General features: G+C 35.3%; 1 protein-coding gene across 3 annotated transcripts in view; it reads right to left on the bottom strand.

The window, feature by feature from the left end:
* Nucleotides 1-1573: 1573 nt before the first annotated feature.
* Nucleotides 1574-16588, bottom strand: part of LOC126078001 (cytochrome P450 20A1) — a 37611-nt gene continuing 22596 nt past the window's right edge. For 2 of the 3 annotated variants that reach the window (XM_049887905.1, XM_049887907.1), the window contains 5 exons: nucleotides 15437-15557; nucleotides 13746-13857; nucleotides 12286-12350; nucleotides 2287-2376; nucleotides 1574-2138 (listed from right to left, as the gene is read on the bottom strand). In XM_049887905.1, the coding sequence (XP_049743862.1) occupies nucleotides 1988-2138; nucleotides 2287-2376; nucleotides 12286-12350; nucleotides 13746-13857; nucleotides 15437-15557 (539 nt within the window). In that variant the 3' untranslated portion in view covers nucleotides 1574-1987. Of the gene's footprint in view, nucleotides 2139-2286; nucleotides 2377-3209; nucleotides 3311-12285; nucleotides 12351-13745; nucleotides 13858-15436; nucleotides 15558-16588 lie in introns of those variants that run through there. The other variant, XM_049887906.1, reaches the window with a different exon arrangement.

Raw genomic sequence — 16588 nt, 5'->3', positions numbered from 1 at the left:
GGAACTTGAATAACAAAGGAAGATGTTCTATATACAGAGAACCACAGAAAATGACAGGTGAGAGGAAGATAAGCTGAAGAATTTGCCATTTTAGAAACAACATGGTGCTAGTAACTAACACTACATTTCACTTAAAGTTTTAGAATTTAAATTATTTCAGAAATTAATTTTTTTTCCAGAAATGAATGCTGCATCTAATCAAATTCTATGTTGACCAGTCCTAACTAGGTCTAAAGTCTTAGCTATTTAGCCATAAACACAACAGAAAGTCATTCAATTAAGAACTGGGGTACATTCTTGAAACTACAATTACAAATGAAATTCAACGGTCTGTTAAAAATAAACTAACTTGCATACAATTATCATTCTACTTCCTTTCCTTTCTATCTGCTCTTGGTATACTTCCTTCAATTGCTGTTTTGAAGAAAAATATATTTAAAAAAATTCTTCACAAGCAGTGTGACCAAAATGTAATAATATCAATAAAGTATTAAATATAAAATTTACCAGTGCTTTTTAGTAGTACTGAAGATACTTAAAATATTCTTGAAGTAGCCCTCATATTTCTTTGCTTACTAGTGAGACTGAACATTTTTCTAAAAGTTTATTAGTTATTTCCTCCTGCAAAAGCTGTTTGTTCATGTCTTTACCCATGTAGCTACTGCACGTTTTATCAATTTGTACGAACTCTTTATGCAAAATTACCCCTCTCTGTCATATATATATATATTTTTTTCCTAGCTGTCACTTTTTTTTTTTTATTTGAGTTATTTTGTCCCATCACATTCTGTGGGACATCTAATCTCACTTCATATCTTTTTTTTTTATTATTATTAACTTTTATTGAGCTTCAAGTGAACGTTTACAAATCAAGTCAGTCTGTCACATATAAGTTAATATACATCTTACTCCTTACTCCCACTTGCTCTCCCCCTAATGAGTCAGCCCTTCCAGTCTCTCCTTTCGTGACAATTTTGCCAGCTTCCAACTCTCTCTATCCTCCCATCCCTCCTCCAGACAGAAGATGCCAACACAGTCTCAAGTGTCCACCTGTCATGTATTTTTGCAAATATTTTCAACTATCTCAGTTTTTTTTTTTTCCTTATTTATTTTTGAGATTTTTGTTTTTGGTGAGTGCTCCTTCATTTCTTAATCACAGGTTAATTATATTTAACATATGACATAAGAATAAATAACAAATTTAGGAATTCCCTTTTCCTACAAATGAGAATTAGTTGAGTAATAGAGTGCTGCTAAAGCTTCCAGCCAAATGGAAGAACAAGCATGAATCCTGGCTTGTCACTTAGGAGTGGCACTTCTAAACATTCAGAAACAAACATTATTATCCAAGTGATTCAGAACTATACAAAATGAACAGTGTAAGTGATGAAATGAAGAAAAAACACTGCTCTCTGGAGAGGCAAAAAAAAAAAGCAAATATACAAGGTAAAATTCTCAATAAAGTATTCAAGCTAAATATAAATGATTATAACACAAAATAATTTATAACCAGAAAATAAAAGCATTAACCCAATAAATAAAAATTATGGGAAGTCTTTTTTTCTTTCCCTTTAAGTTGATTTATTGAAAGTATGAAAAGGATTTAAGACTATGTCTCTATTTTATGAATATTCATAAGACATGATTCCAAAACATTTATAAAATAATTTTTTTCAAGAGTATTAATTTTAAAGATCAAACTAAGAAAAATAATACAAAACTAATGCATAAAAAGTGAAAAAAACAAAATTGAAGAGCAGAAAGCTACAGCACCCCATTAAAATTATCAATATATTGGTGCAACAAGTATAAATGTACATCCTACTTTAAGAAAATCGGATACATAAAAATACAAATTTACATAATAAAATACTAATAGTTGTTTATACTGCAAAATACTTGATTTATAAAAGGATTCACCATAAGATCTTCTAAATGGTTAGTTTCCTCAGTCCATTTAACAAGGTTAATTAAATGCATTAAGAGTTTAGTATCTCTTTGAGATGGTGATCCAAGCTTCTTCCCTTGACGTTGTTACCAGTTCATATTTTGTTTCAATAACCTGTCCCTCCACAGAATGTAGACGCAGTCTCCTCAACAATACACTCAGAAGTACTGTGGTCACCATATATGCAAACCTAGTCAAGAAGAAAGTCAACTAGTTACGAAAGATATTCTGCCAGTAACAGAATTAATACCTTAATTATACTTTTTCATAAATAGTGATCATCAAAATTATAGAGTCTGGCATTTTTTTTCTTCGCATTGCTTTCTCTATTATCTCACCTCAATTCTGGGCATTCCTGCGTGCCTGAGAATCCAAGCAAGGAGAACGTTTTCATTACTGATTCATCATCAAACCGGTCTGGATCAAACCTAAAAAGATTTGGAGCTAGTCACCACATAGCTCCACTAGCATTTTACATACTGACACATCTGAGAACACAAGTATGTAATAAAGCTTAAAAGCTACTGAAAATACAAAGTGCTATCACACTATATTTAAATGTCACCTATTATGTCCCCAAATTACATTATTTCTAAACAATAGGTGCAAAATATATTTCTCTGAAACCAGCAAGAAATGAGATTGCAACACAGATTCATATTATTTTAAGATGTAAGGGTAAATCATACAAAATCACCTAATGAATTTTTTTTTTTAATTTGAGAATTTAAGAGCCTATGGCAGTGGGTATCAGTGATGGCTGCATAGCACAATTGACATAAATGGCTTCAATAAATTGTACAAGTGACAAAAGTTAAATTGACAAATGTGTTGGCTATATTTTTTCAATTAAAAAAAAAATAAAGGAAGGCTTGGGGCAGCCTGTGAAGGCCCCCAAGGCTATGCCAGGGGAGCCTCTGTCTTACAGCTCAAGTTAATTCAGAAGGTGCCATTTTAACTGGTTCCAGAAAATAAAAATACAGACTAATACTTTGAATGAAAAAAAAAAAGTGTTTACAATACCTGTTGCATGAGACCATCTATCAATATGTGAGGCATTTTACATAGACTTTTCAATGAAAACTTATTTCTTAAAATTGGAGAGGCTCCAGCCTCAAAATTGTATTTGTCAATTATAGTACAATCAAATTTATTAATAAGTAAGAAAGAGAGACTAGGAACATTTCTTTTTAACCCTATAGAATTTCACTCTATTAAAAGTCAACAGGGGAATGGATATATTAAAAACAAAACAACTTACCTACCATGAAACATAAAAATTCCTCTCAAAAACAAATGTTTTTAAAAGAGAGAAACTCTTCTATGAGTAAATTTTTTTAAAAAAAGGAATTCTTTTGTTTTCTAAAAACAAAATAAAACATGGATTATCTTTCACTTTTGGAATATATTCTATTTATAATGTACATATAAAAATTACATGAAATTTAATCAGTTTTCCTTTTGCAATTCTTGAAATTTGATATTCAAAATGTTATCTGGCAGTAACTATGTATTTTCAGGTTAAAAGAGAATCAAACTTGATTTTTCAAATTATTTTTTTAAAACCCCTCATATAAAGCATTATATTAAAAATAAAACCAAAATGAAAAATGAAGAAAGAATTTACAATAACACACATGAGGGATGTGCTTTATATAGTTCAACCATGTATATAAGACAAACGGGCACACCAGCTCAAAAAAAGCAAAGATGAGAAGGCAGGAAGGGACAGGAAAACTGGAAGAATGAAAACAAGGAACCTGGGGTGGAGAAGGGGAGAATGTTCAGACATTGCAGTTGGCAACCAATGTCACAATACAATTTGTGTACTAACTGTTTAATGAGAAACTAATCTGCTTCATAAACTTTCACCTAAATCACAATTAAAAAAAAAATTTAATCTCACATACTGAGGTTTATGCCTTCATTCTTTTCAGAATTGACAACTGTATTTTAGCCAGGTTTTTAAAGTTAGTAATATCTCATCATTCATTACAGAATCATATTTACATTATTACTCATTTAAGTCATAGAATTTGACCCAGGGTTCCTTGCTCTGAAACACTGCCAATATGGTACCAGCAGTAATGCATTTCTATGCATTTTTTAATCAAATAAATCATATCTAGACTTTTTTAATAGCAAGAAATATGTTAATGTCAATTATTTACTCAAAAAGAAAACTTATTAAAGTTAAAATAAGATATCACTACATACCTATTAAAGAACTGTTAAAATCAAAATTAATGGTAATAGCAGATGCTGCTGAGAATGCAGAGAAAAAGAATCTCTTTACCCACTGCTGGTAGGGACAGAAAATGGTACAGCCACCCTGGAAAACAATCTGGCAGTTTCTCACAAGAACTAAACATGCACTTACCATACAACCCAGCAACTGCACTCTTGCTGGGCATTTATGCCACAGAAATGAAACCTTATGGTCACACAAAAACCTGTGCTACAAATGTCCATAACAGCTCCATTCACAACAGCAAAATACTGGCAACAACTCAAATGTCCCTCAATGGGAAAATGGTTGAACTCTGGTACATCTATATAATGGATTATTATTCAGACATAAAAAGGAATGAACTATTGTTGATACATGCAACAACCTAGACAGGCCTCAAAGGCATTAAGTTTAGTGAAAAAAGACAACCTCAATAACAAAGAGAACAGATTCATTGTTCCCAGGGGCCAGCAAAGAGGGAGAGGTGTGGAGATGATGGGCAGGGGGTAGAAGTGAGTACAGAGGTAATACGAGGGAATTCTTTGTGGCAATCAAACAGGTCTGCACCTGACTGTGGTAGTGGTTATAACCAATCTATACATAGAATAAAATTACATAGCCACATAGACACAACTGTATGAGGTTAAGAAAAAATGGTGAAAACTGCGTAAGGTCTGGAGTCTAGTTAATTGTAACGTACAAATGTCAATTTCTTGGTTTTGATATTATACTACAGTTAGCATCTCATCCTTGGAGGAAGCTAAGTGAAAGGTATACATAGAGCTCTTTGTACTATTTTTATAACTTCTTGTGAGACTATAATTTATTAAAAAAATAAAAAGTTCAAAGAAAGAAAGAACTTATGACAAGGTACTTGGTTCAGTAACTATTAAGCAAGGATTTACCCAAGAGATTCTCACTAATTCCTATGGTTGGAAAGACAATTTAGATACACATGCCAATACAATCATTATGGAATCTGTATCTTAACAGATTTGGCTAGAAAAGACAAAAGGCAAAGACCATAGTTTCCTTGAATAGTTCTTTGGTTTTGCAACAATGGATAAATAGAATCACAGTTCTATATAACTTCTATGCATTTTCACAAATTACCTTGTCACAAAGCTATGCCTTAGGTAACGACCAATATGGCAATACCGGTTTTATAGTAACTGCTATGTCTGTAGCTAAGGAAACTCCTTTACCTAGTTTTCTGTTTCCTTTATAAAAGGAACATTATGCAATGTTTACAGTGTTTTCAAACAAATACTTTCAGAATACATGACAAATAAGACATTTGTGAACCCCCTTGCTCTTTGGAAAATCAATGGAGGTTACTTTTGTTTATGTTCTGTATTCATTACTATGAATTATCAAGTACATCTCAACAGGTACATAAATTGTAAACTGGGCAATAAACTAGACTTCCCAATTCCCTAAGAACATGGCTCATTGGGAAATAAAGGCTACCGTTACCGATCAAATCTGACCCAATTTTGCTCATGCTTCTTTGGAATGCTGTTAGTTACAACAACCACCTCCAAACTGTAAGTTTCATGGACAGAATATTACAGAAGAAAGGTAGAAAATATGTATAAGAGCCACGTTGCTGTTAGTAAGCCAACTCTAATAATTCACAGGTTCAAAAGGAGAATTTAAAAGTAACTTTAAAACTTTTCAAATAATTATGAGGGCACAATATCTTGTAATATGTGAAACTTATCATTTATTCTATCTGTCCTTTCTAAATGAGTGTTTACAAAGCACTGTTTCTTAGGTTAACTACTAGAAGGCTGAAATAGCAAAATTAGCACAAAAAAATGTGATTATATATTTCCAAGACCAATGAAAGACATCCTAGAAATTCACAGAGTAAGGATATGTTTTAAAGTAAACATATTTTAAAAGAAACAATCCATTTATTTACTGGGAAATTCCTACTGTCAACAATAACTGTGTGTAATGGCAGGTTTAGCAAGAATATAAATTCTAAAGAAATGCAAAATAATTTCCATCTCAGGCATCAATCACTTAATAAAAACTCACTTTCAATTAAATTTAAATTTCACAGTTAATTAAATCCTTAATAACAGAATTCTGTTCAACAAAATCTTCCCCCAAACTCCAGATTCATATACCTAACAGCCTACCTAACATTTCTAACCTAAAGAGAGAACTAACATCGCTACCTAAATGTTTATGACTCAACACACGCAAAATTTTATCTTCCCTCCCAAATCTACTGCTCTTGACTTCGGGCCAACACGGCACCATAGACAGAAGCACCACACCGTCCTCCACAGCAAAGACCCAAAAAACTAAGTAAAACAGAGATAAACATCATTCCTGGAAACTGAAGTGTCAAATGAAGAGATAAAGAAGTCAGCCAAACACCGAATGGAGTAAGAAACTGACAGAGGGCAGACGGCGAGGAAAGATACATGTGGAGGGCCCCTTTCCAGCTAACACAGCACAGATCTGCCATCTTAGATTTCTGTCGGTGATCAGCGGACAGGGAAGCATGGGAAAGCAGCTTCACCGAGCTCCCAGCAGGAGACGGGGCACCTGGTAACCAGCGATACACGCTTTCCCACCTCCCAACCTCTCTCTGCTGCTCTACCTCCAAGCTTCCTGCCTGGCTGTAATGGCTTTGCCAGCTGGGAAGTACAGCATCTATGCCACTTGGATTCGCCCCACCCACATTAGAGATCAGTGGACAGGGAGTATGGGAACGCAGCTTCAAGAAGCTCTCAGCAGGAGACAGAGCACCCGCTAATGGGCGATATACGCTTTCCTAACCCCCATCTTTCTTCTCCCCTCCTTGGCCTCCTCTGCTTCCGGCCAGCCGCAGCCTCCTGGCCATAAGGCAACTGCTCTGGCGTCAGGCTGCTTGGATTCGCCCCCCACACACTGGCTGGCCCCCTGAACTTGTATTGCTTCTTTCCATCTCTTTTGGTTTCTTCTGTGCCTCCCACCACCTCCTGCTCCTTTCTCTCGAACACCTGGCTCCATGTGCCATCTTTACTTCTTAAAAGGCTGTGACGCACCACTCGACTGGGGAACCACTCCCCCAGCCCACAACACCATGCTGGTGGGATCCCTGGGGCATTTTTTGCTTTTGCTTTTTTTGCTTTGTTCTGTTTTGTTTGTTTTCTTTTTCTTTTTGTGGCTTGGGAGCCCTTTCTAGCCAGGCTACACTGCACAGCTTAGGAGCCACTCCCCCAAATTGTGTAGCCGCTTAAGTGGGACCCCTGAGGGCATTTCTTTTTTTCTCTCTCTCTCTCTCTCTTTTTCCCTTTCTTTCTTCATTGCTTAGTTCTCATCTCTCTCTACTTACCTTCTTTTCCTGTCTCCTGAATACCTGGTGTGGTGTAACATCTATACCCCCTCTAGCCATGCTATACTGCGCAGCCTGGGAACCACTTCCCCGTCTTTGTGGCCCCAACGGTGGGACTCCTGGGGGCTTTTCTTTTCCAAATTTTTATCTAGTCTTTTTTTCTTTTTCCGTTTTGCATTTCTCAGTTTCTGATCTCTCCACTCCAACGGCAAGGTCCCTTAGCACACTTATTTTCCCTTTGTTCGTTTTTGGCTCGTTTCTCTCTCCTCTTTCCCATACCCCTATTAGCTCCACACACATCACAACCTCCCCCCTCTTTTCCGCCTACCTGCACCAAGCACTGAACATCACACCCCCAAACAGCACAGGCACAGCCTCCCAGAACCTGCCCAGCACTGATTCCTGGCCCACCCTGTCATCCCTAGTATGTGCCACAAACAACCCATCCCACCCCGTCCCCCTCAGCTGGACCTGCCCTATAGCATAGCTGAGTGACCGGCCCTGCCCATTGGACAAGGAGGTGAAAAGTATCATGACGACAGACCAGCAAACAACAAAGAACGCACAGCCTGCCTGCTCAGACATAACCAAATAAAACAAAAAGCAGGATGAAACAAACCAATCTACAATCAAGAAACAAAGAAAAGAACTACTGAATGTCCCGAAGACAGCAGACAATATCAGAACATTAAAAAAAGGACAGAAGGACAGGATGGTTCCAGTAGGCATCTAAAATAAAACACCGGGTGACTTTCCAGTAGAAGAAATGGCACTAGAAATACCTGACAGGGAACTCAAATCTCTAATATTCAGAGCTACCCAAGAGTTGAAGCAAAAAGCAGACAAAAATGATGGAAAAAAGAGACAAATTTATGGAAAAGGCAGACAAATTCATGGATAATACAGATAATAAAATGGAAGAATTCAGGAAAATAATACAGGAACAAAATGCCAAAATAAATTCACAACTAGAAATCATACAAAAACAACAATTAGACATCCAAAAGATAAACAACAAGATTTCAGAAATGGACAGTGTTATAGAAGGGCTGAGGAGCAGATGTGAAATGATGGAAGACAGAATCAGTGAAACTGAAGACAAACACATGGCTACAACTCTGAGAAAAATCAGAAAAAAGAATGAAGAAAAATGAAGAAACCCTGAGAATTATGTGGGATACAATCAAACACAAAAATTTACAAGTGATCGGAGTTCCAGAACAGGGAGAGAGAACAAAACACAGAGAGGATAATTGAAGAACTGCTGACAGAAAACTCTAATATCAGGAATGATGAAAAGCTGACCAACAGGAAGCTCAATGAACCCCATATAGGACAGACCCCAAAAGAAAAACACCAAGGCTTATCATAATTGCAGTCACTAAAACCAAAGACAAAGTCCTGAGAGCAGCTCGAGAAAAACAAAAGGTCACGTACAGAGGAGAAACAATGATATTAAACTCTGATTATTCAGCAGAAACAATGCAGGCAAGAAAGCAATGGGGTGACGTATATGATATCTTGAAAGAAAAAAATTGCTAATCAATAATAATATATTCTGCAAAACTCTCGTTCAAATATAATAGTGGAATTAGGACATTTCCAGATAAACATAAATAAAAGGAATATGTAAAAACAAAACCAAACTTACAAGAATTGTGAAACGGAGTTCTTCAGTCTGAGAACAAACGAATATCAGACCACAGCCTGAATCTAGGATGCAAGATTGTACCAGCCAGACACCAACATAGGAAATGAACATTCAAGAACTACCCAATACCAAAAGAATTGCAACAGGGAACCAGAGAGGTTCATCTGTAAATCACAACAACATTAGAACAATAAAAGAAGGACAAAGCAGTATAGGTACAGAACATTCTAATGGAGAGAAATGCAAGGCGATATGAAGTAATAGTAGACTGGTTCAAATCATGGAAGACGGGGCAAATTTCAAGTTAACCACAAAGGAAGTTAATAAACCTACTTATTAAAATAAAGAAGAAAAACATAAAGTCTCAATAAAAACAAAAGAAATTAAAAAAGAAATCCACAAGCAAGAGGAACTTAGCACAGAAGACTAAGAGGAACAAAGAAAATGTTAGCACCACAAAAAATGTTAGCACCACAACAAAATGACAGCAATAAACTCATAAAATACCTATCAATAATTAAACTGGATGTAAATGGTCTAAATGCACCCATACAGAGACAGAGAGCAACAGAATGGATTAAAAAAAACCAGAATCCATCAATATGCTGTCTACAAGAGATACACCTTAGAAACAAAGATGTAAATTTATTAAAAATCAAAGGATGAAAAAAAATATATCAAGGAAATAACTACCAAAAAAGTGCAGGAGTGGCAATACTAATCTCAGACAAAATACTTTAAAACAAAATCCACCATAAAAGACAAAGAAGGGCACTATATAATGATTAAAGGGACGATCCATCATGAAGACTAAACCATAATAAACATCTACGCACCCAATGACAGGAATCCAAAATACATAAAACAAACTCTAACAGCACTGAAAACAGAAATTGACAGTTCCACAATAACAGTAGACTTCAAAACACCACTCTCAGTAAAGGACAGAACATCTAGAAAGAAACTCAACAAAGATACAGAAGGGCTAAAGGGCACAACCAGCCAGCTTGACCTCATAGACATATACAGAACACTCCACCCAAAAGCTGCTAAGTACACATTCTTTTCCAATGCACATGGAACATTCTCCAGAATAGACCACATTTTAAGCCACAGAGCAACTCTCAACAAAATCCAAAACACTGAGATAGTACAAAGTATCTTCTCTGACCACAATACCATCAAAGTAGAAATTAACAACAGGAAGGGTAAGAGAAAAAATCAATTACATGGAAGCTGAATAACACCCTGCTTAAAAACCAATGGGTAACAGAAGAAATCAGAGACGGAACCAAAAAATTCCTAGAATCAAATGAGAATGAAAACGCATCATACCAAAACCTTTGGGACACGGCAAAGGCAGTCCTCAGAGGTCAATTTACGGCAACAGATGCACACATCAAAAAAGAAGAAAGGGACAAGATCAAAACATTACCCAATTATACTACTTTTGGGCCCCTTGCTGATCTTCCTCAACTATTCCATGAAGTTAAGAAACTGGAAGTCATCATGGTCTCCCTCTCCTTTCTACACAAATCCAATTTGGTTCATCCGAAATCATCCCCCTTGCTTTCCAGAGCTATCATCACTGTCTTAAGGCAGGCTTTCATCATCCTTTACATAAAAATATCCAGCCTCGGAGCCAATATTCCTGCCTTAATTCATTAATTTTAAAAAACAAGCACACAAAAACAGCTTTTCTTGTAAAATCCTGTCTTCATCCTTGCCTCTTTCAAAGTATTCCTCAAACTATAAGAAGGATGTTGTCATGGATTGAACTGTATGCCCCCAAAATATGTGTCAACTTGGCTAGGTCATGAGTCCCAGTATTGTACGATTGTCTACCATTTTGTTATCTGATGTGATTTCCCTATGTGTTGTAAATCCTATCACTATGATATAATAAAATGGATTAGTGGCAGTTATATTGATGAGATCTATAAGGTTAGATAGTGTCTTAAACCAATGTCTTCTGAGATATAAAAGAGAGAAGCAAACAGAGACATGGGGATCTCACACCACCAAGAAACCAGCGCTGGGAGCACAGAGCGTCCTTTGGACCTGAGGTTCCTGCGCTGAGATGCTCCCAGACCAACTGAAGGCTGATGACAAGGACCTTCCTCCAGACCTGACAGAGACAGAAAGCCATCCCCTGGAGCTAGCGCCCTGAATTCAGACTTCTAAGCCTACTGGACTGTGAGAGAATAAACTTCTCTTTGTTAAAGCCATCCACTTGTATTTGTCACAACAGCACTAGATGACCAAGACAGAGGTATGTTTCTGAAAGTTATATCTGACCTTATCTCTCACCTGCTTAAAACCATTCAATGACTACCCATCGTCTACATTGCTGAGGTTGTCAGTTGCTGTTGATTTGATTCCAACTCATGGCACCCAATGTGTGCAGGGTAGAGCTTCTCCATAGGGTTTTCAAGGCTGTAACCTTTCACATACAGATAGCCAGGCCTGTCTTTCAAGTTGCCTCTGGGTGGGTTCAAATCACTAGCCTCTTGGCTAGTAGCCGAGTGTTTAACCATATGTGCCACCCAGGGACTCCATCATCTAATACCAACCAAAATGTGATCCACAGAATAAAGTTCTGTCAACAGGTGTTACTACTGGTCAAGTATATCTGAGAATCACCAAAGTAATCATGAGCCTTCAATATGCTAATAAGCACTGTGAACACACAAGAGGAGGATACGGTATGTAATGTTTCCCCAACTTAATTACTGAAATTTTCATCACTGAGGGGCTCATGGGACACCTGACTATTTTCTGAATTCTGCTGAATAGCTGAATAGTAGAAGATAGAGACTGACAGAAGGAGGAAAAGAAATTGCATGAGCAATACCCAAAATTTCACTGAAATTAAACGACAGTTGTAGAGATCAGGTAATTAAACAACAAATCTTAGGACGGAAGTGATAATAGAAGAGGCAAAGTGTAACACCATATTCATAGAAGAGAAAAGGTAGTGACCAGAAGATATAAAGGGAAGGCAGTAGCTTTCTTTTATTGTATAATTGTCACATATTTAATTTTCTCCTCAAAACTGAGAAAAGAAATAAAAAGAGGTAAAAGTCAACATCACAAAGACAATGTTTGATATTTCATACTTGTGCGGTGATGGCCAAGTACTGGGATCCTGGAGTACCACACCAAGGGCATAAAGGACAAGGGTCTGCAAAATAAATAAATACATAAATCAGCCTAGTTGGCCAAAGCCTAACAAAAACAAAATGATTCCCAGGAAGCCAACTCATTCTAAATGCTCCTTTAAAACAATGAGTATGAAATAAAAGCATAAAATAATAGAAGAAAACATTAGGCATCATTTTGATGATGAAAGGTCCACAAAATATGGAAAACATAAAGGAATAGTAACAAACTACATGAAAATTTAAAACCAACATCAAGTAAAAAAACAAAAACCTAATACCATAAGCAACAGTAAAAGACAAATAGTAGCTAAGGAAAACATATTTGCCATATGACTGATGTAGCTAACACTCCTAACATACAAAAAGACATATAAGCTCACTAGCAAGAACAGCGAAAGATGCAATTAGATAATTCACAAAGAAAAAAATAAACAGTTAATATATGTATAAAAAGTTGTTTGATCTCTCCAAGATCAGGGAAAAGCAAATTAAAACAATGAGATAGCAATTTTTCCTACAAGCCTTACAAGATACGTAAAAGATTCATAAATCCAGAGATGAGGATTTAGAGAGAAAAGGTATTCTCATACATTATTACCAAAAGTATAAGTTACTTTTTGGAAAACAATTTAAATTTAATGTATACATGCATTTTGACCCCAAAACTCCATTTCTAAGACTGTATCCAATACATGAATAAGTATGTAATTTATAGGAAAAAAAAAAAAAACAATCTAAACTACCATCAACGAGACTGCTTAAATAAATCACAGTACATTCACACAATGGAATACTATGCAACCAGTAAAACTAACGAGTCAGATCTGTATCAGCTGACTGTGATACTAAATAACCATGACATACTGAATAAAAAAAGAAAAATATATAATATAAAAACAGTAACCTTTAGTTTTTAAAATACATATATATATGTATATACGTACACACACACATATACTAATATACGTACATAGAAAATGGTCTACAAAAATATACACTAAACTGTTAACAATGTGCATTAACAAACTGGGGAGAAGAGACTTTCTTTTATGCTGTTTTAACTTTAAAATAAGCACCCATTATTTTGTAATTTAAACTGACTATCTTTGACCTAGTAACACGCCTCCCCCCCCAAAAAAAAACCCATAAAAAACAAACCCATTCCCGTCAAATTGATTCCGACTCATAGCAACCCTACACGACAGAGTAGAACTACCCCATAGGGCTTCCAAGAAGTGCCTGGTGGATTCGAACTGCTGACCTTTTGGTTAGCAGCCAAACTCTTCACCACTACACCACCAGGGTTTTTAGTAATAGGTAACATTTATTGGGTGCTTTAAACAATAAAATTTGAAAATACACACTAAAAGAGCTGAGAATAACTGAATGAGTTACATATACCAAATGTTTTGTACCTCTCTAGGAATAATAAATTGGTCAATTTTCCCTTCAACATCTTGAAGCCGGGCAGAAATTGGTGTCAGTTTGGCAGTTCGAACAGTTTCACAAAGCACCTGACGACAGTAACTGTTAAAAAACAAAAATCTTTGAAAATGTGTATTTTGGGAGAGATGGTTTCAATGTATGTACAATTTACAAATGCCATTCAACAACTTCCATAACCTGCTTAATTTGAAATATTCCCATAAGTCTTGTTTGTTTAAAGATATGTTATACATTACCTCACTGCTATTAAGTCAATTCCATCCAATTCATAGTGATTCTATAGTATATAAATTCCATGTGGATAAAGATTTAAGCAAAAAAAAATACTTGTAAAAGTACCAGAAGAAAATTCAGAACAATATTTTTATTATTTTTGAGTAAAAAAATCCTTTAATTTTAGCATGACACAATGACGGAAACCATAAAGAAAAATACAAATAATCTGACTACGGAAACATTTTGGTTTTATAAAAACTTTAAAAAGTATGTATTACTTTTATAATAAAAGGAAGTTCTACTCAGTGTCATAAATAAAACTTCCAACATTTTAAACAATCTGTAACAGAAGCCTCCCTGGGAAGCCCATGGCTTCTAGTTCTTTCCAATGGCTATACCCCTGTATTTTCTTCTATAGGTGAAATATGCTTTAAGGTAGGGTTACTTGCTACTCAGTTTCTTAGACTTCCAATCCCTGAGCAGTCACAGCTGCTGTTTTTTAAAATCTTTTTTTATTGAGGAATTACTTACATATTAAAAAAAATCATCTATTTTACCTATACAGTTTGATTAATTTTAGTAACTGTATACATAATCGTACACAAGCACCCCATCTCCATTCCTGGCCCCAGGGAACCCATGATCTGCTTACCATCACTATAGTTTTATATTTTCTAGAATTTCATATAAATAAAAACATACAATAAGTAGTGTTTTGGTTTGACTTCTTTCACTTAGCATAAGGAGATTTATCCATGCTGTTGTTTGTATTAATGCTGTGTTCCTTTTTATTACTTAGTAACATTCCATAGTATGGCTATATCACAATTTGTTTATCTATTCACCATTTGATGAACATTTGAATTTATTCCAGTTTTTGGATACTCTGAATAATGTTGCTATAAACATTTACGTATGGGTCTTTTTGTGGACATATGTTTTCATTTCTCTTGGGTAAATACCTAGGAATGGAATTGCTAGATCACGTGGTGAGTCTATGTTTAACTGTAAGTTACTGCCACACTGTTTTCCAAGGTGGCTGTACCATTCTGCATTCTCACCAACGATTACTCTACATCACTGATTCTATTTTATACAAGCTAGTTTAAAGGTTTCATAGAAGGTACTGTACCTTATAAATTAAAAAACAAAATTAGATTATCTATTAGAATTTTTATGTAAATATTTTAAGTCCTATAAAAACATGTGTGTATATATATATAGGGTCGCTATGAGTCGGAATTGACTCGACAGCAACGATTTTTATAAAAACATATAGCATTCCTGGATATTAGCATTAACTTTAAGTTAGACAGTTAAAACAGTGCAACTTTATCTTCTATTAATTTTCTCTTCCTTTTGTTTTATTTTATTTTATTTATAGGGTCGCTATGAGTCGCAATCAACTCAATAGCAGTGGGTTTTGGGTTTATTGTGTTCTTACCTGAGCTGCTCAATTTTCGCTGGAGTAATGCAGCTCTTCCCAAAAACTTCGTCTATCTCTTCATATAATTTTTTCTGAACTTCTTCAGAGGTGGTTAAAAAACAGATTGCCCAGGTGCATACTAGATGGAAAATCATATTAATAAAAACGAAAATAGCTAACTAATGGTTTGGAGGCAGAATCAGAAAAAATTTTACTACTACTTTTTTTTCTTTTCCTGACACAGAAGATATACACATGCCACCAAAAAATAAAACAAAGTTCTTTACAGGATTTGTACTTCATTCAACAGAACATGAGTGTTTACAGAAAACTATCAAAAAGATACTACAATCTGAAAGCTCTCATTCTTAAAAGTGCCAAGTAACTGAAGCTACGTAATACATTTTACCTTAGGTAAAATAGTAATGATAATGAAGCTGAATATCTGGGAAGTGTTCAATGTTAATGACTGTGATGGATTATCTGGTTCACTCAACCTTGTAAAATCTAAACCCTGATTTATCAGTTCACTCAGAAGCCCTAATTAAATGATTCACACAAATCAAACCTGCAGACCTACGTATAAATCAACATTTAAAATTTTTACTTATAATTGTAGATATACTGGCTCTAGAACTGTGACTTGTTATTGCTTAGGACAGAGTTTCTCAGGATCATCTGGGGAGCTGGGTGATGCCACAGCCCCACACCCACAGATCCTGAATCATTAGGTTTGGGGTGGAATCTAGGCATCTGTATTTTTAACAAATACCACAATTATTTTGATGAGCACCAAAACTGGAAAACCATGGTTTATGGCTTATTTTTGCTTAAACTGTTTATGGCTTATATTCACTGAGGAAATGAAAATAAAGCTAAGAAAATTACATGATGAACATAAAACACAGGAAATAGAATAGTGGTATTTCCTTCAGGAATACACTATAATTTCATCTAATCAAAGAATGAAACCATCCGAAAATATATTACCTTTCCCTAGACTCTGCTTGAGCTGACGCTACCTACAGCTCTACTTTTTCTATGTCAGGTAACTTTTAATATGCTTACAGTATTTTCAACCTCTTTCTTAAGCTAAGGGCTGATTTGAGTTTGTCTCAAAGTTATTTTTTTTTTTATTGTTTACCTGATTCACCTATGATCCAATTCCTA

The sequence above is a fragment of the Elephas maximus genome, chromosome 6 (assembly GCF_024166365.1).
Source record: "Elephas maximus indicus isolate mEleMax1 chromosome 6, mEleMax1 primary haplotype, whole genome shotgun sequence".
Lineage (NCBI taxonomy): Eukaryota > Metazoa > Chordata > Mammalia > Proboscidea > Elephantidae > Elephas > Elephas maximus.
This window is presented reverse-complemented; position numbering and strand designations above follow the sequence as displayed.